Raw genomic sequence first — 24,969 nt, forward strand, 5'->3', positions numbered from 1 at the left:
ACATTTTACAATGTTAATTGGTAACGTTACCAATCCCTGGTTTATATAGCTACGCATTGTATATTTTGTGTGCACTCTGTTTTCCTGTTTTGATTCTGTATATTGGTAGATTGGTAGTTACCTACAAAAAAAATTACTTCTTCTTCTTCTTCTTTTATAATTGGACTCCCATAGGAATTGCCAAAGTCAGAGTGTTTTCCATCAAAAAAAAATTACTTTAATGAAATGTCAAACCATTGCCAAACTCACATGTTGAATATGTCAAATTAATACTGTATACATACGTTTGTCAAAACCTCAAAGTTTTCACGTGCTAATATTTTTATTGTATTAGTAATTGAATTAATAATATTTTTATATAGAATGTTATCATTTTAAATTTTCATTGGTCCTATTTTAATTTAAGAAGTACATTAGTTTATGTTGTGTAACATTTTTATTGAGCCATGTCTCGACTTATCGTAAAAAACTTACCAAATAAGGTAGGATTGTGTATTATTTACTTGCCTATTTTAAATCTTACTTAGTTCATAATTCTAAACTATTTATAATGCTTAATTCAAGGTAACCGTAGAAAAGCTACGGGATATTTTTAGTGAAAAGGGTGAAGTAACTGACGTTCAGTTAAAATACACAAAGGATGGTAAGTTCAGAAACTTCGGTTTTATTGGATACCGGACAGAAGAGCAGGCTTCAGCTGCTAAAGAACATTTCAATGGCACATTTGTAAATAGCATGAAAATTAATGTTGAAGTTTGTGCAAACTTAGGCGATGAGAAAAAACCTAGAGCGTGGAGCAAGTATGCTAGTGATAGTACAGCGTATAAAAAAATACATAAAAATGATGTTCCTGAAAGAGAAAAACCCAAGAAGGGCAAAATATCGAAAGCAGAAAAAAATAAAAATAAAATTATGGATCTTCTAAAAAAGGTATGTTATTTCATCTTTATAATGACTGTATTTCTTAATACACTCCACTTTTAAAATTTTAAAAAATTTACTATGGGATAGACTAAGTGATAAAGATGTGTAGGTTCTGACTACTAAAAGCAGAATTAGCTGACTTTTATAAAGAACATATAATTAGTTACTATTGTAATGATATGACAACAATTATAATCACGTTATTGTCATCAATATGTCACAACCATTCTGGTGGTATAGTGGTACTCACCCCATGGTGTTGTAGTCACCTACACAGTGGCATTGCACGATCCACAACTTCTCGGGTAGATATTTATATTTGTACAAAAAAAATCTGGTCTAAATGTGTTTTCTTTGTGTCTACTAATGCTAATGTACTGTGGGGATAGATATCCCCACAGTTCCTCGCAACACACTCAAAGATGTGACTTGTTTATTATCATAGACACTTAATAGTTATTGTTACTCGCGGGTGAGAAATTATTTTCCAACCAGCTGTAGCATGGTGAAAGTAAGCTCGGTATAAGAAATTCTACATAAAGAAAGAAGCCTTTGCCTAGCAATCGAATGTGAAATGGAACAGGCTGAATAAATTAATAAAAAATAATGATGAATCAATAATCTTTGGAGAAGTAGCTTTTTAGTTTCAACACAATTGACTTAAAGCTGCTCACTAATTATGATACTTGAACAGGGTAAATTATTTTTTTGGTTTTGATTTCTCAATTTTTTAACTATAAATCTTTTTTTATTAGCACAAAGGAGATCCATTATTCACAGAATTTATTGAAGCTCATATAAATGAAAAAACAGCTTGGATCAAAGATGCTCTGGAAGAAAGTTACAAAAGTGATGGTGATAGTGGAGTTGAAAATGAATCTTCGGATAAACTTGAAACAACTGAGAAAGATGAAGCTAAAGCTTCTGATACTGATGATAAAGAAAAAGAGAGAGTTGAAAAAGTACAAAAAGCAGCGGATGCACAGATAAGTGATTTACAGGTATGTGAATAAAATAAAACTGTTTTTCATTATTTTTTTTATTTTGAAAACAAAAATGTAGTATGGGGTTTTCTTTGCAAATGAAAAAACTGACTTCAATTGCATCCACAAGTAATACAACATAAGTTGACGAAAAAATTGTAAAGTAAATACAAATTATAAAAGATTACTCAAAGAGTAGTCAGATCTCAATCAAATGTAAATAAGACCACGACTAGCATCAGCTTCCGAAAAAAAAAAAAAAAAAACATCAAAATTGGTCCACCCGGTAAAAAGTTCTGAGGTACCATACATTAAAAAAAATACAATCGAATTGAAAACCTCCTCCTTTTTTGGAAGTCTATTAAAAATTATTATAAATATTTGAGCTAAATTGCTCCATGGTTTATTTAAAAAACTATTTAATTGCATTCTTGTTGTGTTTTAGTATATGAAAATACTAATGAAGAAAGTGGATGGCTTTACAGAAGAAAAAGAAAAGGAACAACTTGATGAAGATAAACCTAAAAAAATTAGAAATAGGCCTTTATTACATGTTAAGGTAAGATCATTTAGATAATGTTATAATAATTGTTTTTTATTTAGCTCATGTTCCAACACTAATAAATTATATTATTTATTTTACAAAAAACAGAGTTCCAAAGAAGAACTCTTTCTCTCTGTAGATACACGTCATTTGCCAGTGTTCTATACATGATTATATTTTAGCACTTAAATGTAATGCAATAGTTTAATTTTTAGTTTAATTTTAATTTAAACTTTATTATTTTGTTTTTAATAAGACAGTATCTTCTTTTAGGTAACAGGTTTACCGTTTAAATGTAAAAAAAAGGATATAAAGGAATTCTTTAAACCTCTTGTCCCATATTCGATAAGATTTCCTTTAGGAAAAGGCAGAAAGCTGGCTGGATTTTGCTATGTCGGTTTCAGGACTGAAAAGGAATACAAGAAGGCTCTCAACAAAGATAAGCTATTCATAGGTATGGTATATAGGTATCTTTTTGTTTTATATACAGCTAAGGTGGCAAACAAATGCACTGTACTTATGATAGTAAAATGTTACCATAGTCTATAACTAGAAAATTAGATTCGTCACGAGCATATTGCTATTGCCCTGAACCTTCCCAGAAGCTCTTGCCACCTTTTTCTACGCAGGAATACAAAACTACTCGAGAGCAGTATTACTTAAATTTTGTGATACTCTTGAACATTCACAAGGAAAAGATTAATTTGTTTTTCTTTTTTCTTTTAATAATTTGATTCAAATATTACTAGATAGTAATACAAATTAGAATTAACAAGATATATTGTTCATCAAGTGTGTTTTTCATATATAAAAAAAATTATTTTCATTTTCAATATAAAAATAGAGTAAACTATGATGAGAGGTTAGATATAAGATAATGAAATAAGTTGAAATCGTTTGATTTAAGGTAAACATCGCTTGCATGTACAGAAATATGAAGATAAAGCTAAAAAAGCAGCAGAGGAAGAAGAACAAAAAAATATCAAAGAGAAGCAAGAGGTATTTTATTTTTATTCAGTAACTAGCTGTGCCCGCGACATCTTGCGTGTGGAATTTAACAAAATAATTATAGTTCAGTTCACAGTGTTATAAAATAAAATAAAAGTAGCCTAAGTTACTCGTTATTACATTAGCTATCTGCCAGTGAAAGTTTCAGAGATTAGCCGGAACAAACAGACAGACAGACACACAAAAATTATAAAAAATGTTATTTTGGTATATGTACCGTGTATACAAACTGGAATTTAGTTAAAGGCTAGTAATTTTAAGGTTAAGTAATTTTTATATTACAAACAGACACTCCAATTTTATTTATTTGTATAGATAAACATTACTTAAAATTAAATACAAAAACTAATTTATTCAAGTAGGCTGTAAAAACATTTAAGAATGTCATTTTACAAATTAAAATTATTACTATTTATTTATACTTGAAGTAAAGCTAACCACTAGTGCGGAATGTAGATTCTGCAGAGAAGTATTGGCAAGAAACTCGCCAGTTACTTAAGAGCCATTTCACAATTTTACGCTCTGCAAGTTTAGGTAAATTTGGTCGCATCGCGCGAGTCGTACGAGCCGCGCGATCTTTGTGCTAGTACGTATAGTGTGACAACCAAAAGACCATCGTGATCATTTTCTGATGTATAATAAAAATTATAACTATGGTATAAAATGTTTTTTACATAATTAATTTGTTAAAAATTTCAAGTTTGTTATATAACAACAGTCAATAAATTTAAAATAAAATTAAAAAAATCAATTTTATCAAACAATTTTTTTAAATTGATTTAGTTTTTTCAGTTTACGAATGAATCTAATATTTACGATATGAATAAAAAAGCATTTAATGACATCGACACCGACAAACATATTAATTAACAAATAACAAGACAAACAGATTGAAATGCCTATTTGTATTGATAGTGTGAGAAAAGAAAATTAAATTATACATTTGTTTACAGAAATTATCATTATATTATTTTACAGTCATTTTCGTAATATGTTTATTTTATTTATATTTTATTATGAAAGTATCAAATGCGTTTTATCCGCTATAACTACAGGCGCTTGGCGCGTGTGAGCGAAAGAGACGGCTGCGCAGAATTTGGCGTGGACCTTACCTCTAAGAGCGCTAGCGCTCGACTGATTTACCGGGCTTGATGCGTGGCAATATATACTATCTTTTTACTATTTAATATAAAATGTATTAAAAATAATTACATCTTTTAATTATTTTTTTTGTATTCCTTAATGATGTAAGTTTACTTTGATGAAGATAGTTCGTTAAAATTTCTTAGTTTTCTAAGAGAAATATCGCTTTTAAAATTGTACTTATTTGGAAAATATTCGTAACTTTAAATTTTTTTTATCGTTTAATAGAGATACAAATGGAATAAAAATCTATGATAGTGGACAACAAAATTATATTCCACATATTATGATATTTTTTTAAAATGGTTTCAACGTAGAGATTATTGAAAAGTAGGACTTCAAAGTATACATTGCGACCGTTTACCCAGGGAGGAGGCTGATGAAAAGGTTAATAATTTTATACACATAATATAAATCAAAATTCTGATCTGACTATGGACTACGACAAAGGTTGCTCTATTATATTTCAAGAATATAAATTACATTATTGCATCTAACACTGAGATTAACGACGTCAAAATATTACAATTTCGCGGATTGTTACCAATTTTTGTGAAATGGCTCTTAAATATCTTCTATTTGTATCTTTACCTACTTTGATAATTACGATTTTTATTTAGCTTTAAGTAGCAATTTAATGTTTTATAGCTCATCACGGTTCCACATAAATTAATTTTATATATTTAAAAATAAAACTTAGATGAAGTAAAGACAGTTACTGTTTGTAATTATCGCGGTTTATTGTTATTTTTTACATTCCCGACTTTTCGGATACTTTACAACAACCATGATCACGGGAGGACTGAGGTGTTAGTTGTCCTAATTTTACAGTTATTCGAAACTACCCTATATACATCAATATTTTAATTAGTCCTTACTATGCAGATAGCACTGAGTCTTTAATCTGGCATATTGTGTTTTTGCTCTAATTATTTTAGTTATGGGATCCCAAGAAAGTGGTAATGGCCACCCATCTTCTCTATTGTGTTTGTTTTCTTTTAATTTCAAAAGCCTCACGGATCATCCTTTGTTGGAATCGGTATTCTTTTGCGAGGACCTGTGAAAAAAACCTATTGAGGGGAAAGAGGCCTATGCCCAGCAGTGGGCTGAAGTAGGCTGAAGCGTAATGTATTATTGGGATTACGGATGAACTAATACATCTAAGAAAGCTAAAGAATTATTTGCCTCTAATTAATTTGATTGAAAAAAATTACCAAAATTCCACACTTCAACAAATTTAAGTATAGGTACCTCTTTACTATCATATTTTAAGAGTATATTTGTAAAAATATATTTATTTCTCCTTTTAGAAAGAAGGCAATGAAGAGAGTATAGGTGAGAGTGGCAGTATCTTCGTACGGAATTTACCCTACGTTGTTTCCGAACAGGAAGTCACCGATTTGTTTGAAAAATATGGTAAGAACATTAAAATTTCACTAATCATATTTTAAAAATACATGAGAATATTTCTTTTGTACATAATAACATAAATAAAATAAAAAGTATGTCAGCAACACACAACAACACATGTCAACAGTCTACTCCTCATCTACTCCTTAAGAGGAAAGGGTACCGGCTATTTCTCCATACAAACGTAGTCGACTGTTTTCTCCCTGGATAATGACACTGGATCAAATATTTTTGTGACATAGAACTCTTTGCTGCCATGGCCATGCCCCTATGTTTTGATTTTTTTCATATTCTTATTATCATAGGAATTAGGAGACTTCAAAAACTCGAAATATTGCATAATTTTTTGTACATTTTCAGACACTCATTAAAAAAAATATATGCATATTTTCAAAAAACTGAGAACATAGGGGCATAGCCGAAGTCTTTTTTTATTTTCTAAAAAAAAATTTAAAAAAAAATTGCCATGTTTTGAGGAGAAAACAGTCGACTACGAAACACTGTTTTGGTCAAAAATTATCTACCTAAAACGGTCTGAGCTACAGTTGTCCCTTTCTTGCTTTTTGGGGGATAGGTCTGGGGGAGGGAAGGGTCAAAGCAATACGTATATACGCCAGCGAAGTGATGCCTCATAGTCGATAATTATATCGATACACTAGTGATGTAATTTTTAGTCGATATTTTCTAAAATTCGTATTAACAAAATTAAATAATTTCTCTTTTCATAACTACAATAAAACTGTATTTGTTTAAGCGGTTTTTATTGTAACACTGTGCAAACCTGGGCTAACGAAGGGTTTCGCTAACAAATAACAATGATAATTATGGTAAATAACTGTGTTGTTTGTTTTTGGTATATAATTAAAGGGCTCAATACAAGGATTTCAAAAAAGTATATTATGATTATTATTACCGTAATACTAATAAAAAATACAATAAGAAAGTTTAAAAAATTAGAACTCTGCTCTTTCCCATGCCTATGCCAAGCAAGCTGCGAGCAGCGCTTCTTCCTCGCCTCCTAGGCGAAAAACAACTTCGGGGTTTACTCTTTCCAATATATTTCTTTTATCAATTTCGGAATACTCTGTAAAAAGCTATGCATGGTCAAGCATAAATAAATATAGGTACGTGGCGACTTTAGAACCTCCTCTGTTTTTTTTTCATCGGTAAAAAATTGCTTAGTTGTTTTCTTGACATTACTGAGGAGCAGATTATTAAATTTGGTCGAATCTATGTACCTATGCGATTCATATTTGGACTTCGCAAATAGAATCATATTTCTGAATTGCGTAAAAAACTCAAGTGGCACCACTGGCGTAGCATTCCTTGGAACCCCGGGAACCTTGGGGCCCTGTATCAAAATTAGTGGGGGGGGCAGGCAAATGATGGGTAAAGATTTCTCACAAAAAATGCTTGCATTGAATTAAAATAAATATTTATTGATTATAAGTTATTACTTCCTCCTAGAATAGACAATAGTGAGTGTAGTCTACTGTAGCTGTTCCTGTTCCATCGAAATCCTTAGGTAATTTTTTTATCAGTTTTAGTTTTGAAAAACATCAAGTTAATACCTCCGGAAAACTGGATGCAAGGCAATTGAATTTTATCAGTAATAATTCCATGAGTTCTTTAATGGAATGAATGTTTTGAATTTCGGATTTTAAGCTAATTTAAAGAGCTTGTAGTTCCAAGCTGGAGAGTTATTAGCCTTGACCTGCAGATGCCTATGAATCTTCCGCATCTATATGGGGGATTCACAGGCGCATAACCTGAAGAAGAGATTCAACGCTGCCTCCAGGTCTTACAGGTAGTAAATCGCTAGGGCAAAGTTCAAACACAGCAGAATTGGCGAGAGACTATTGGGCTTTCCAAATGGAACCCGTGCCTTTTGTTTCTTACAAAAGCTGTCGAAGGTAACTTTTTTTAGTCTACACTTCCATCATTGCGCGAACCTGAAGGCTCTCTGGCACATTATGCGAAAAAGTAAGCGAAAGTTCTTTGCACTCTTTTTGCGTCGAATTCAACTCTTGACGATGACCTAGTTAAAAGTTCTGAAGTAACATATATACAAAAAAAAAAAAAGAAAAATACAGTCGAATTAAGAACCTCCTCCTTTTTTGGAAGTCGGTTAAAAATCAATCTGATACGTATTATTATTTTCTGTTGGTGTACAATAAAGTGTATTGTTATGTTATGTCATGTTAATCAACCACTCTTTAAAAAAATTCAATCGATTACGTAATTTGCCTAACTAAAAAAACATAAATAAAATAATAATTGAAAAAGTCGCCTTCATGATTTTTGTAAGTGTACAGTACGTAATGTGTGAAATTGGTGTGATTTATTTAGCTATCTTTGTGTAATTATTGAATTTTTATCTTGTTCCAGCCTTTTCAATTGACTTTCTGATAGTTGTTCTTCACGCAGGCGGCTTTTCTTGTTTTTTTTTTTTAATTATAATATTATTTTTAACCATTGTTATATCGCCGCAATTATATGTTAATTAATACATATAACCTATACCTATGTATTAATAACTCCGACAAACATAAGACATTACAAATTATATAGGTACTATGACAAACATTTTATACTATGTATGTACTACATTACATATATATACTATACTTACACTTATACTATGTACTACATGTAAGTATACACTATAATTATGTATGTATTTCATTACCCATTCTTACACACACCTCAACCATGTAATTACATACGTAATTCATAAATGAAGTACCTAAGTATTTCGATAATTACCCACAAAAATATAGACATGTATCAAGTCACAAAGAGTATCCAAGTCAAAATAATAAAACATAATAATAAGTAGTTTACGAAATTCAATAATAGTAAGTCGAGTCACAGCAATACGATGCAGAACAAATTCAATAAAACAAGCCAAATTCAGAAAAATAGCACTATGCGCTATATGTACTCGTAGTCAATCACAAACGAAAGATGCGAATACTAAAATATCGTCAACAATTAATAGCTGAATAGCCGGCGCACGCACACTAACAACGCAACAGGCACACATAGAAAAAACGGAGCGGAGATGGCGCGGGGCGTGGTAGCGGCATGCAGCGCGACAGAAACATTTTATTCAATTACCTATTTTTGAAAAGTCTCTTCGGTACCCTTTCCTCTTAAGAGTGTATGATACCTCAAATTGCTTATTTTCCACTCGGCAGGTTGTCTATATCTTCCAAACTACTGAATATTTAAGTTTGAAATTTATGTATGGTAAAGTTCAGGACATAAACTATCTTTCATATGTTTCGAAAACACGATTCCATAAAATTTTCTCGATACAAAAAAATCGCAAAGTTACCTCTATTTTTGTATTAAAATCTTAATATCTCAGTAAATATAGAAGTTATGGACTTGAGATTAAGCATGGTAATTGAAATAAGTATGAAGAACATGTTAATGTTGCGTTTTTTAAAAAATAACTATTGATAATGTTTGTGGTGAGAAAATACATATAATTCGCGCGATGAACAACCAAGCGCTCTCAATTCTCATGTGTATATAGTACGGGTGAAATCTGAATTCGAGCTGAAGTAGTGTAGCCCCTTAAGAATGATTACCGTGATATTGCCATTACACAGCTCTTTTTTTTCATACCTTACACCGTTTCGTAAGAAGTAAACTCCATAAATTTGTAAAAGTACTCTAGAATTCTTTTTCCCTTCCTTAGGTCCTCTAGCTGAAGTAAACATGCCTATAGATCCAGTATTGCGTCAACCTAAAGGTTTCGCAACGGTTACATTCGTAATACCTGAGCATGCAGTAAAAGCGTATACAGAGCTGGATGGTACGGCTTTTTGTGGGAGAATGCTGCACTTAATGCCGGCCAAAGCAGAAAAAACTGTCGATGAAGACGAGGACGGTAAGTTAAAAACACGCTTATGATAGGGATAGGTATATTACCATTCATAAATTAATTTTTTTTTCAGTATCAGTAACATTCAAGTTAACATACGCTAATTTATAATTTGAAGAGTTTATTTGTTATAAACGCGCCTTTTTCAAAATCTAAATTCTTCTTTTAAAATTATTATTTTGGTAGCAAACTCGTATTAATGTTGGTTATAACTATAACTTATTAGATAAAAATATGTAATAGGTGCGTGTATAACATGGACGTAAATCATTGTGAAGCTAGACGTGGGTAACTCATGAGTGAGTGATACAAATGAAACATATCTTTTCAAGTGAGCTAATCTCTCATCAGCTCACTTACGTTTCAAATATATCTCCAGCTCACTAGTCTTATGATTCATTTTCGAGAGACTGACGTACTGAGCGGGAGTAAACAAGACTGAGCTAGTGAGCCACTCGATCGGACGATGGCGTTTATCATGCGAAAGAGAGAGATAGTTAGCTATGGCTCTGTATCTTTTCGATTCATATTTCACAAGGTCATAGACTCAATCGTCTTGCTTTGAACAAGCGAAAAAGTATTTTTTACGACCAGATAAGGTTGCATTTTGGTTGCATTATAAAATTATTTTACTGAGCTAAATGAGCTGAAGAGCTAAATGAGTGATATATATCCTAAGATCAAAATGAAATATATCTCTCTTTTCTTTTCAGTGATATAAACTTCGCATGGCTAGGCATGGTAGTAATTATATATATATATATATATATATATATATATATATATGGATTTATTTTTTAATTTTCAGAAGGTTTATCATTTAAAGAAAAGAAGGCGAAAAAACTGAAACAGCAAGCAAAGTCATCACACAACTGGAATGTTCTGTTCCTCGGAGTAAATGCCGTGGCAGATGTCATTGCAGCCAACTATAACACAACTAAGGAAGATTTACTGAATGATACAAATAAAAGTAAGTTTGAACAAAATACATCTAACATATTTATTAGTATAATAAAATATGCTATCATATATACCTATTAAAATTTATTATTTATTTATCAAACCGTGTAAAATAGCATAAATCTCTAAAAAGTATAAATAGTTTTTAAAAACACAAACTTATAATTTACATACTCACATTTCTAAAACTTGATCATCAAAGCTTTAAGTGCTACATACAAATGCGTAAAAAGAATAATTTAAAAAATTTATTTACTAATAATTGTTCCATTAAAGAAGAGACTCCTAAATGTGTATGTTTCTATCAATTTTCAAACATAAGTACATCACACGTACATTATTTCCATATTATTTATAAAAATCATGCGTGCAAATTAGTCTAACCGCTTTAAGTAACCACTTCCTCAATCATGATCAATTGTCTATCTGCGTGAACCATTTGAACCATGTATTGCTATAAAAATAGCATATTAGTTATAATTAAGTTCAATATGTAGGTAGGTATTTTTTAAAATTCCTATTCGCAACACCTACTGGATAGAAAAAAGAATCCAAGTGAAAGAAAAAATGTAGAACCATGAACTTATGATATACGTATAAAATTAACCCATTTAAGATAAACGCAGATGACAAAGATCGTTTTATTTTATAGCTACTAATTGTACAAATAATTCTAGACTCAAGTGCTGCTGTCAGACTTGCACTAGGAGAAACCCAGCTCGTCGCCGAAACGAGGGCATTCCTAGAAGCTAATGGAGTATATTTGGACGCCTTTAACAGGGTAAGATTTTTTGTAACAATTAAGCACCTTTAATAAGTTCTTAAAGGATGACACGCAAAATCGTGAAACGTTCCACATTTTTATAACTATCCAACGACAGGCTTTGAAATACACAGGCCGAAGACGGGCAGCAGCGTCTTCGGTGCGACAAAGCCAGCCCTGCGGTCACCAACCCGCCTGCCCAGCGTGGTGACTATGTGCAAAACACATGACTTCACGCCATTTCTGGCGTGAACTTGTCGGAGGCCTATGTCCAGTAGTAAACTGCGAAAGGCTGCTGTGATAATCATGATGGTGATGAATTAGTTCTTCTATAAATCATTTCATTTCATTCAGTTTTTTTTTTTTTCAGCCGGCAAAAAAGAGATCAAAAACGTGTATATTAGTAAAAAATTTACCAGCAGGCACAGATAAAGAAGAAATCAAATCGTTATTTGTAAAACATGGGCAATTAGCGCGATTCTTGATGCCGAACCACGGTATCACGGCACTTATAGATTTCATCGAACCATTCGAAGCTAAAAAGGCGTTTACCAAATTAGCATACTCGCAGTTTAAATCGGCACCGCTTTATTTAGAATGGGCGCCAGAGAATGTATTTGTCAAAACTTTAGACAAACCACAGGAACGTACAGAAAGTATTGCTGAGGAAGTAGTAGAAAAAAAAATAGAAACGCCTCAAGAAAAAGAAATTAGTAATGCCATACCAGAAAGCAATGAAAAAAATAAAGTTAAGGAACCTAATGTTGAAGATGAGCAACCAGAAAATGATACAACGCTATTTGTTAAAAATTTAAATTTCAAAACCACAGAAGAATCTTTGAAAGAGGTAAGTTAAAATTTAAACTTGATTAAATTCTATGCGTGAAAAGTTATTTTGTTTGTTGTGTTGTTTGTCTTTTACCGTAAAATATTGTGATCGCCATAATTAGTAACTGACCCAAATTGTCGTTTCAACCAAAACTCCAGTGTTACTAAAACTCGGTAGGAATTATATATATTATATTCAAATATATTGAAGAGCTTTTAAACTATTGGCACTAAATTGTCCGAGAATAGTCCATCACCTTTATAAAGACATTCGTACTCAATTTATATCATTGCGTTGCCGTACCCTCCATCTTGATGCACAGTAAAACTCAGTACTATAATATTAGCAGTAGCGTAGCGAGGGGGGGAGCAAGAGCCATCACGCCCCGGACGCTACTCAAAAAGTCCGCAACACAAAAAATTACTGGACAAATTATATGGATTTCGAATGGAGGGGTGGCTAAAAAGCTGCTATACAGTACAGTGTGCCATAATGTCTTGACATTATAAGAAAAAAGGCTCTACGCTTTATAGAAAGAAAAGTTATTTATTGGCCATTATATAATAATGCATTATTTTTACAGCATTTCTCCAGATGCGGTAAACTACACAGTGTAACTATCGCTAAGAAGAAAGATCCGAAAAATCCTGGACAGTTCCTGTCAATGGGTTATGGATTTATTCAATACCTCAAAAGGGAACACACTAACGAAGCTTTAAAAGAGCTTCAAAGCTCCGTTCTTGATGGCAAAACGTTGGAATTAAAACGATCGGAAAGAGGGAATACGTAAGTGTTTATAAAAAAGTATGTATAATGTATGTATGTCTGTGTTTTAGTATTAATCGGCTAGGTTAGCTACATATTTTTTTTATTATTAATTATAATTAATAAATAACAATATAAATATACACATTACACCCAGACTCGAGCGGAAATTGACACAACACACACAACACTTGGAGCAGAAAGCAGGTTCACTGCAAAGTGCATTAACGGGCTAGTAAATGTTTGATATCATTGTTTATAGACAAACGAATATTTACAGTTTCATTTCTTTTTGTAATCTAAAACATTTTCCAAAATAGGCCTAGTAAATACCGAAATCAGCGCGTTTAATGAAACTTTGAAATATTACAAGAAATTATCTCTACATTTATACATATAAATAAAATTGAAGAATTAACATATAATTGAAATTGAAGTATAGTTCGCGTCATGTAAAAAAAACGCTGAAAGAAACTGGAGGGGGTGCGTTTGCGCATGGGTATACTCGCGCACAAAAGTACTACTGTTTTATTTTTTAATTAGGCTTTCACTCGCTGCTTCGTATAATGGTTATTGGTAGGTACATTAAAAAATACTAGAAATACCAGTGCGAATAATTTGGACTAAATAAGTATAATAATTATCACTTTACAAAATTACAATTTCTTTTCAAACAAAAGCAATAACAAATTTTTTAGTTATTGAAATGTCGTATTCAAAAATATTAATTATCTGAACTCTCGATATTAGTATCTTAATAGTTTTTATGTGTTTAAAATGATAAATTGATATTTGTTTTTTAGTGAAATAAATAGTAAATGGAGTTTTGCAAGTGTCCGTATGCTAATGTGTTGTGAAAATGAGTGATAAATGCGGAAAAAAAGTGAATTACGATTGACAGTGGTTTATTTACCAAATAAGACTGTTCCAATAAATGGACAGTACGAAAAAGTTTTTTCAAGAGTTGGCAACACTGTAAATCGCCTTTGCGCATTTTGACAACCAGCGTTCTTTTTACATGACGCGAATTATATTGCCTGTTGCAGCTGATGCAAACTTTATTTTTATATTTCATTTATTATGCTGTTAAAACCTTGTATTAGTGAGCGAAAGTGTAAATAAATAAATAAATTAATAAATAAATTATATATTATAAATAATTTTTCTCACTTCTCTATGTAAAACTATTTCGTAATTTAAAACTTTTGTGCGCAATGATATTTTGAGTCGACGTCGAACTGTCCAACCAATAGCACACCGGCAAGCATGCGACACGTGATAAACTCTCCCGTCCCCTACCCCATACCACCAAATAGACCGATAAATCGCTTCTGCGCAGCTTCAAGGCCAGTGTTCTTTTTACGTGACGCGAACTATATCTGTTTGTGATTTCTAAATTACTATCTTTTTGTGTGTCCGGGCTAATCTTCGTAACAGCTGAACCGATTTGTGTGTGTGTGTGTGCACGCACATGCGCGTGCGCGTTTGCGTGTGTGCGTGCGCGTTTGCGCGCGCGTGTGTGTGCGTGCGTGCGTGCGAGCGAGCGTGCGTGCGTGCGTGCGTGCGTGCGTGCGTGCGTGCGTGCGTGCGTCTGTTTGTCTGTCTGTCTGTCTGTGTGGTGTCTATCTGTCCCTGTTAAAGTAATTGACCAATAAATGTTAAGCATCTATTATTAAACTACTACGATTGTTTCTGATATGAATTAAAAATAAATATCGTACTAGAAATAATCATAATAATTACAAAATTTTTATACTAATACGCTTTATTGTTTCAGTACTGAAGTGAAATCGTCAAAGAAAAATACAAGAGACACAGTGCAAAATGGTACAAAAATTCTTGTGAGGAATGTGCCCTTCCAAGCTAATCGAAGTGAATTAGACGAAATATTTAGGTGACTTGTTAATTTGATAATATTTGACTTAATTCTTGTAACACATATCTTGATCTAGATAATGTAAAAAATTATAACCCATTAAGTAAAGAATTTTATCGGAATTCCACTAATTGTTTTATATCTTTCAAATTAAATCTGATTTTAAAATGTATTGTTATTAGTAACCTATGTTTTCATATCTTATAAACAAAAAGGCAACAAAAAAAAGAACATTGCCATCTTCTGCGGTTTTGCCAGTGATTTTTTATAGAATATGTCATTAATAAATTATGTAAGGTTTAGAATGATGAAGACAAAAAGTACACATCATTTTTTAATTATTTTTTTTTAATACAGAGCATTCGGAGACATCAAAACCTTGAGGTTACCAAAGAAACTGACACCTGGCTCTGAACAACATAGAGGATTTGCCTTTGTTGACTTCTATTCTAAAGCAGATGCGAAGGTACTTTTTACAAACTTTTTACTAAACTCTTTTTATAGGCAAGCAACACTTTTTTTACATAAATAAATGATAACATGGGTAAAGTATCACACCCCTATTTTTAAACACTAATAAATAAAAATAACAACTTACCGCAAAACGTTGATGCGTGTAACTGATTGCACCCACTCCAATTAGAGAATAGGTTGAGCGATAAAATTAGACAAAAACAATACCAACTATATATTAACACCTTTATTGAGTAGTCAGGTGAGATGGGTCACTGTTGTTATCTTCCTAAGGTTAAAATTAGTATTGATTTATCGCTTATACTATCTTTATACTTTCTTCCTTGTGTGCATTTGTTTCACTCTAATTTCAGTCTGCTTTTGAAGCACTCTGCCAATCAACTCATCTTTACGGAAGGCGCTTGGTGCTTGAATGGGCAGATCAAAGCGACGAGACAGAGAATGTCAATTTATTGAGAAAGAGAACAGCAGATGCATTTAACACTAAAGTATCTGGTGGCAAAAAGTCAAGAAAAGGAGCAGTTGATGTTGACACATTTGTAGATATTGATAAATAATACCAATTCTTAGTTTATTGTAATAAATATTTTATTGAATTTTTTTTTAATTCTTATTTAATGCGTATCCTATTGCGAAAAGCTTTATTTTAGATTTGATAAATAAGAACAAAAGAATTTTTTTTTAAAGAACTCGATATAGCAGACTTCAACAAATGTTGAGTTAATTATCATAATCAATTAAATTCATTAGCATACCCTTATCATAGAAGTCTACAGCTGCAACTTTCAACTATATAAAAAATGTTTTTTAATAAAAAAAAGTTGTGTTAATGGGAAAGAAATAAATAAATCCCCTAAAACTATTCAGTAACTTGACTGACTTTCAAACATAATACATTAGAAAGGCCTTCAATTACAGGCATAATTTTTTCTGTTGATTAAATTTCTACAAGCAAATTAATCTTTCTTTCTAATCGTCATAGTTTAAAAATGATCAAGATTATAGTAAATAGATTAAGTATTTAAAAATTTAATATCTGTGAACTTTTGATTTATTTGATATTTTATATGTCGTAAAAATGAATTGTTAAAATAAGTATTAATGAAACTAGGTTGAATGAAATTTAATTTCATGTACATAAGTCACCTTTATTTTTGATAATATTTAATAAGATACAGTAAACCTGGATGGCATACACATCTATATATTTTTCATCTTACCACACAAATTAAATAAAAAATAATGCATTATAATTATTTCAGTTGAAACTATTTCTAGTGTATATTTACATAATTTAAATTACTCTATGTATTACTTACAAAGTGATTATGTCTTAAGATTTTTTTCTAAATGTTTCAACAACACTGACTTAGCAATGAACAGTAATAGCATTGTAGGTTGTGATAAATTTTTTTAACTTTATAAGCTTGTAATCTTCATAAAGATGAACATCATAAACATGATACATACTTAGATATACTATATTAGGAATTTGATTAATATTTATATTTACAAACTTACATATTAGGATGTAAGATATAGGTATGTATATGCAAGACAATCAAACAACTTTTTCAATTACACACATGATATTTGTGAAATAGATTATTACTAATATACTTATAAATAGCACATTATAACAATCACATGTTATTTCCTCGCATTCTAAATAATAAAAAAGGTTGATTTCAATCTCCATCATAATGGTCACAACATTCAGAAGTAAACTAGAAGAACATTACCATAAACATAAAAAATTAAATAAAAACAAAACGACCAGTACCACAACATTATTGGGAGCAATTATTATATATATCAATGGTTCACATAACCTTATATTGGTTATCACCACAATACTCTAGTTACACATTCTGACAAAACCAAATGAAAATTAAAATAATACTTTTTTATGATTTTGATATATTCAATCAATTTTAACAGTTGAATATATTTTTCTCACAAATATACTTGTTCCTATATAGCCAACAGTGCCACAAATGATGCCCAAGGTTAAACTAAATAAGGCCATGTATCCAAAATAGAAAGTTGTTTGAAATAGTCCATACATCTTGGTTTTAAATATAAAGTAGTAGAATGAATAGAGATACACATACAGTGCTGTGCTGCCTGCAGAAAGGAAGCTAGTCCACTGCCAGCGATAATCTTCTGCATTCAACAAGAAGTAAGTACATACAATAGTCACACACACCGTCACAATCATGAGAATCAAGAAGACTAGCAACATAAACCCATACACATAGTAAATCTTATATGCCCAAAATGATGTAAAGATAAAGTACATCTCAATAAATATAGACCCAAATGGCAGTATACCTCCCATGATGATAATTATAAAAGGTTCCATAAACCATTTCTTTTCAGGAATAGGTCTAGGTACAGCATTGATGCGGCACGGGTAATCAGGCTGACCGGCCAGGTTACGCCCAAGTACTGTTCCAACTAGAGTAAGTGGTAATATCACAAAAGTGCAGATTGACATTACTGCAATCATGCTGCCAAAAGGTATAGCTCTCGATGCATGATAGTACATAGCTATAAAGTTTATGAAGAAAGCTGTGCCACATACTAGCACAGGTAACAAAAAAGCAGAGAGTAACATCTGCTTGATCCACAACCTCCCACCCATTCTAGCATACAAAGATCCACCAAAATACCCATTGACTGGGGAAGTAGCTGCATAAATAAATATAGCTGTTGATAGCAAAGAACCTCTTTCAGTATAGAGTTCACCAAAAATGGTAAAAATAATAACTGCTAGTGTGACTACAGTTAGTTGATGTCCTGCTCCTACAAGTGCAGAAAATAATGCCAAATGAGGCACCGGCCTAAAAACGTCGCCATGCACCTGCTTCCAACCATACTCATCACCTAAGTCTTTCTCTAAATCATCAAGATCATCGTCTTTAGAGTATCTAGCATAATCTTTACGAAGAGTTCTCATGAGTATCATTGATACAAGACCTACTAGGAATATAACCATCATAAAACTATTGAAGATACTAAACCAATGAATCCTGTGTTGAAAAAAATTAGGGTCAAGATACTTATCAAATCTGTCTTCAAACTTAATGTTGCTTTTCTTCCAATTTACTTCATATGTGAAGGGAATTTTTGCATTCGGCACGAGTCGTTCTTTATTTTCGGCAGTCAAATTAACTTCCACTATCCTATTTCCATTATATCCAATGTCAAACTTCTTATGGGTCCAAATGTAGTAATTGTCACCATCTATTTCTCCGACGATACCCCATATTGGAAGGTCATCCACATACATTTGGTACCAATAATGATTTTTAACAGCATAAACTAATGCCTTATACGATTGTTCATCGAGTTCAATGGCACAAAATTGTTGTGCTGGTACATTATCTTTGAAGGTAATATCTAAGCCACTTAGTTCTAATTCGACGCCTTGAAGAGCTTCAGATAAAGTCTCATGATAATGACCAATAGTTACTTTTGTGCCCGCACAGAATGGAAGAGAGAAATAGGCGTAAGTTTCTTGGCGATTGTGGTACGGGCCTACGGTGTTCATCCATAGCACCACTTGTTCTCCATCTTTATATGTATGTGTATGCTCATCACAGTAAACTATATGCCACAAAATAAATAAAATGAATAGAATTTTCATTTTAAGTTAGTGGAATAGAATGCTTTATAAATAAAACGATAAACATAACACGTAAGTTAAAAGCCGACGTCAGACATATGTATAAATGTTGCTATATTTTTTTTTTATTAGATACATACCGTAAAATGGGGTGAATAGACACAACTTTCAACTTTAACACTGATTTTCTTACATATTTTGTATAGAAGCTTATTAATAAAACATTGTGAAATCGTGAGTCGTGTTGTAATATACCAAATATGAATCCCAAAAATTAGCGAAATCATGTCTATTATTTGTAAATTGAAAAAAAGTAGGTGGTTTCTATTTACCCGGAAACTGGGGTCAAAAGACACGAGGGAAGGGGTGAATAGAGAAAAAACACTAGGGCTGTCAAATTCAACTTTAATTTATTTATTGAAATAATAAGTAAGAACAAAGACAACATAAATATATGTATATATTTTATAAATCAGTATATATATAAGTATTAAGTATTTTCACATATATTTAGAACATTTAATTAAATAATTTAGGAATATAAAAATGAGCAGTATATTTTACAAGCAAACAAGCTTAAAAAAATAACAAAAATATAAGAATGTTTAATTCTAACATAAACTATAAAATTCTAAAAAAAATTATATTTGGTAAATAATCTAAGGTTTTCTATAAAATGAGATCAAAAATCACAATTGAAAATAAAATTGGGAACATTGTGATTATAGTAGCAATATAATTCACTTTTGGGGTTTAGTTTTGGAAATTAAATTGGTAACTTGTTATACTACCTATTTAATCTGAATCCATCAGAGCATTTAATATATCATCATCACACCTATAATAAGTGGGCCGCCTAGAAATGGTTTTCGTTGATGCTGTCTCAACAAATGTATTTGACAATGTTTTCTTTAATTCTGCATCGCTCAGAAGAACAATTCTTTAGAATACCTTTTATACTTCTTGCCACGAGGATCTGGTTTATAAATCCATGGCATGGCGAACGCAATACGATGTAGTGTACCTGTTTGAAATAAATATCAATTATTTAGACTGATATCATTATTATTTACTGAACAGCAAATACAGATAATTATTTAATTTATTTTAATGTTTGAATTTATATTTAAAAAAAAAACAGATAACTACTTAAAATGGTTTTCTAATAATTAATTGATACTTATAATATTTTTAAAGCACGTAGGTAGCTAAGTATAATGAACTAGTCTACGATAGACAACCCTAAAAAACGTGTTTCTATTAACCCCTTTCTCGTTTCTATTAACCTCTCACTCGTATCTATTCACCTCTTTCTTCGTGTCTATTGACCCTAAAGGCGTTTCTGTTTACCCCTTTCTCGTATCTATTCACCTCGAAATTGCAGAAAAATGCCTGCATCCTGATTTCACAAGAAATAAGAAAGAAATAATTGAATATTAACAACTTACCTTTGTATTCCTAAAAGATTAGAAATGTATCTTTCCAAATAAATCAATTCGCTAGGTGAAATCTTCAAAGAACTCAATATTGAGCAAAACTTTTCGCAAGGTCTAAAATCACTCTTCACACACGTTCACTTTAACGGCTTTTTTCTTTAAACCATTAAACTTTACGTAAATTTGTGTGTTGTCAGCATAAAGGAAAAATATTGCTGTGTAATTAATAGAAGAAATGAACCTTCAATAATAAGCTATAGATAATCTAGAGATAAAATAATAAAACTTCCAGTTTTGTTTCTATTCACCCCGCGATTTCTATTCACCCCATTTTACGGTACTAAGGCTTGGTATGTTACCAATTACATATAAAATACCGGTAAATAGCACTAATTTTGAAGTAAAACTTCTTTACCCACGCTTGACTTGGAAGAGTTGGTGAATGCGTGACGAGAGCGTTACGAAAAGTATAATCGGGTAAGGCGAACGGAAGTTGAGATGGAGATATAAGTTAATGAAGATATAAAGACAGAGAGAGTTAAGTTTTGTATATTACTGTAAGAGCTAAAGAAGTTTTACTTCAGTCGTGTGGTCTAAAGTTTATTCGTTTTTCTCCTACACCATTTTTAACGTTAATTAGATAGAGCTTGGAATACTCGGACAGTACTTTTATGAGCTCGCTATTAGGCTATTTAGCTATAGTCCTATAACATTGATGTTTGAATTAAAGATACGTGAGTGGCTTGAGTCAATTGAAGGTAGTACCTACTTTTGTTTGTGTTAATTTGATTGCATAAACTACTTAGCAATCTACTTAGCAATTAAACTAATTTCGCACGAAATTTATTTATGAGTAGAAGTTGTAATAATTACAACAAGTTGTTTCTGGACTGTGATATATTTAATCTTTCATTGACCAAATTTAATTCTCATATTAAAAATATTTTGTCTAAAGGTAACCGTACTTGAAATTATAATTATAATTATTACTATCACTCTTGTAACATTTTTAATTTAAAATTTAAAATTTTAGTTAACATTCTTATTGGTCGATACAATTGTTTTATCTATATCTATCTTAATCTTAATATATATAAAAGCGAAAGATCACTCATCACGAAATCTCCGAAACTATAACACCTACAAACTTGATATTTGGCAAGTAGGCATAGATATCCGCTAAGAACGGATTTTACGAAACTCGACCCCTAAAGGGGTAAAACGGGGCTTGGAAGTTTGTGTGAAAGTCCCACGTTTTTGAAGTAAGAGACTTGAAATTTAAAATGTATGCTCTATAGATGGTGAGATGGTGTCCAAATAATGTATCTTTAGTAATCAACTCCCTTTTAGGGTTAAAACGGGGGATGACAGGTTGACTCACACATCACAAAATCTCCGAAACTATAACAGCTATAAACTTGAAATTTGGCAAGTAGGTTCCTTATAAGGCGAAAACATCTGCTAAGAACGGATTTTACGAAACTCGACCCCTAAGGGAATAAAACGGGGGTTGGAAGATTGTATGAAATTCCAGTGTTTTTGAAGTAAGTGACTTGAAATTCAAAATGTATGCTCTATAGATGGTGAGGAGGTGTCCAAATAATGCATCGTAATCTATATATATAAAAGAGAAAGGTCACTGACTCACTCATCACGGGCACTTAAAAACCGCTAGATGGTCCATCCATCCAGGATGGACAAAGATGAAAATTGGCAGGGAGGTAGATCATAGTTAGTATATGTTCGCTAAGAATGGATTCGGTTGGTTTAAAGGAAAATAACTAAACATTTATATTGATCACTTATAAGTAGTACAAAAAAAATATATTCTTTACAATACCTAACCTGTACATTACCAGAATACTTTTTTATTTACCCCTGTCGTCACGAAGTCTCGGAGTAGCATGCGTTACGCTATTCCGTGGCATATATTTACGTAGAACCATATGAAAAACTAAATTGCATGCAGTATATTTTAAACATATTTGTACTACAATACATTATTACTAAATTATTTCATACCACAATTCTAACCAATTCAACAAACTATTTTGTTCGACGCGACGCGCGCCTCACGCGGACGTCGTCGCGGGCAACAGTTAGTGTAGTATAAAACATAGTACCTAAAAATGTATGTGATCGATTCCCTCAAAATCTACTGAACGGATTTTCGTGCGTTGTCACCAATGGAGAGAGGGTTTCAAGAGGAAGGTTTACGGAACGGTTAGGGCGATTTTGATGACAGTTTCACTGGAAGTTTGCTGGGAAAACTTTGTGACACACTGATTTCAATGCGGGCGTAGCCGCGGGCACAGAAAGTTTATTATATTTTTAGTGTAATCTGTAAATTAAATAATTTCACACTCTCTCTAATCTCATTACTCATCTACGCCACGTACTTATTATGTATTATTAGTCATTGGAAACTGTTCTGGTGATGATTTTCCAAAGGTGTGCTTTTTTATAAAAATTATTATATACTGTTTGTTCCCATTAAAAATAAATAAATAAGTCTTATCAATGAATACTAAAGAAGTAAGGCGCATTCAGTTATAATCTAAGAACCAAAAAAAAATGGTACTCAATTAGTACTCAATTATAAATTAAATCTGTCTCTTTCATACATTGTACGAGTGTAATAATTTCGTTACCTTTATAGATAACAATAGCAATTAACGGTAACGGTAGAGATATGAATGTTAAACATAACGTTAAACGAGTTAATACCGGTAAAAAATATACCGGTATATTTGGCTTTAAAATAACGTATATTTAAGGTATATCGTTCCATAAATAATGTTATGTCTGCCAAGACAAATTAACGTTGCCGAATTTTGTACGGTATTCTAAGCCCTGGACAAACAGTCGTATTTACAGAGCGATAAATTCCCGGGACTTCATGACAAATTAAGTTTTACACCAACCTATGCAAAATATTTACTCACAACGTGAAAGCGTTTACTTCCTGTCAAGGCCAAAATATCACTAGCACATTCACTTCTTCTACCGCTTTTAGATTATGCAGACTCTTATTATCCTGATCTTTCAGAGGAATTGCTAAACAAACTTGAACGACTTTAAAACCTTTGTATACGTTTCATATATGGATTGCGTAAGTTTGATCATATATCCGAATATCGAGTTAGACTTAAGTGGCTACCTATCAGACTGCGCCGTAATCTCCACATGCTCTCCCTTCTTTACTCCATTCTTTATAATCCCTTATCTCCTTCTTATTTAAAAGAACGTTTTGTATTTCTTGGCTCAAACTCTGACCTTCACCTAAACCTTCGATCACGTAAAGACAATCGGCTGAAGATATTGTTACGCAATCGCAAGTGTACAGCAACTCTTTTACGATTAAGGCTGCGAAACTATGGAATAGCCTTCCTGGAAATATTCGTCATACTGATTCATTATCAATTTTTAAGAATCGCTTAAACAAATATTATCTATCGCTTTAAATGTTTTTTTTAAATATTATTTTGCGATATCCATTTGTGTACTTATGTTGTATATGTATGTATGTATATATGCATGTATGTATGTATTTTGTATATGTTGTAAGTATTTAATATGTGTACCTATATTCTTACGTATGGTTTACGTAAATTTATTTATACCCATGATTTTGTATGTCTATCTTATTCTTCTATATGTGTATGTATATATGTTTTTATGTATTGATATAATTCTATTTATATTTATCTACTTTTGTATAATCCCGCACTTTATTACTAATAATCTCTTTTTACCTAGGGTTGTCTAGAAGAGATGGGTAACTTAAAGCAATAAGACCGCCTTTGCATGCTGTTATTGTAATTACTTTCTGTTTAATTTTATTTCTGTACTGCTGTTTTTTTTTTCTCCGTAAAAGTGTTTGATTATATTTATGCAAGTAGTAATAAATAAAAAAATTCACCCCTTAAGTTGGCCCCCTTATCAAATACATCTTAATTTTTGTTGCTTAGATTAATAAGTTTTGATTAATTATCTTTTAGTACCCGGGTGACCGAGCTAAGCTCGGTATTTTTAGTAAATCGTGTTTTTTGGAAATCATAAAGTATAAATACGAATTACATATTGATAAAATATGAATAATATTTTTCGATTTTACCGACATAATAATAAAAAATAAGAACAGTCTATTTAAATAAAAAATAACGAGTGCAATTAGAAAAAGAAAAAGAAAAAATAATTGATCAGGGACATGTGGATTTGAACCATGATCTTCTCGGTTGATCCCGAGCGGCCGATTTCCCACCGAGCTATTTCAACTACATTGACTTCTGCGAAATTTACCTTCGTATTCTAACGATATTTTTTTC

General features: G+C 31.7%; 2 protein-coding genes across 2 annotated transcripts; one reads left to right on the forward strand and one right to left on the reverse strand.

Annotated features, from left to right (window-relative positions):
• The first annotated feature begins 220 nt into the window (after nucleotides 1-220).
• On the forward strand, nucleotides 221-16,174 carry LOC123656291 (probable RNA-binding protein 19). The gene is made up of 15 exons (XM_045591999.1): nucleotides 221-482; nucleotides 565-930; nucleotides 1,680-1,925; nucleotides 2,353-2,466; nucleotides 2,725-2,905; nucleotides 3,359-3,450; nucleotides 5,913-6,018; nucleotides 9,722-9,913; nucleotides 10,716-10,877; nucleotides 11,545-11,648; nucleotides 12,001-12,477; nucleotides 13,043-13,245; nucleotides 15,002-15,118; nucleotides 15,458-15,566; nucleotides 15,928-16,174. The coding sequence occupies exons 1-15, from the start codon at nucleotides 447-449 to the stop codon at nucleotides 16,129-16,131; spliced, it is 2,709 nt and encodes a 902-aa protein (XP_045447955.1). The 5' UTR covers nucleotides 221-446; the 3' UTR covers nucleotides 16,132-16,174.
• Nucleotides 16,175-16,701: 527 nt separating this feature from the next.
• On the reverse strand, nucleotides 16,702-19,303 carry LOC123656292 (transmembrane 9 superfamily member 3). Its single transcript, XM_045592000.1, has one exon. It carries the CDS (start codon nucleotides 19,224-19,226, stop codon nucleotides 17,499-17,501), a length of 1,728 nt encoding a protein of 575 aa, XP_045447956.1. The 5' UTR covers nucleotides 19,227-19,303; the 3' UTR covers nucleotides 16,702-17,498.
• Nucleotides 19,304-24,969: the final 5,666 nt, after the last annotated feature.

The sequence above is a fragment of the Melitaea cinxia genome, chromosome 9 (genome assembly GCF_905220565.1).
Source record: "Melitaea cinxia chromosome 9, ilMelCinx1.1, whole genome shotgun sequence".
Lineage (NCBI taxonomy): Eukaryota > Metazoa > Arthropoda > Insecta > Lepidoptera > Nymphalidae > Melitaea > Melitaea cinxia.

Bases quoted from the DNA above. Each gene is read 5' to 3' on its own strand.
- LOC123656291 (XM_045591999.1), top strand. From the start codon at position 447: ATGTCTCGACTTATCGTAAAAAACTTACCAAATAAG. The intron at 9,914-10,715 runs GTAAGTTAAAAA...TTTAATTTTCAG, and splicing joins TGTCGATGAAGACGAGGACG to AAGGTTTATCATTTAAAGAA. The intron at 15,567-15,927 runs GTACTTTTTACA...CTCTAATTTCAG, and splicing joins ATTCTAAAGCAGATGCGAAG to TCTGCTTTTGAAGCACTCTG.
- LOC123656292 (XM_045592000.1), bottom strand. From the start codon at position 19,226: ATGAAAATTCTATTCATTTTATTTATTTTGTGGCATATAGTTTACTGT.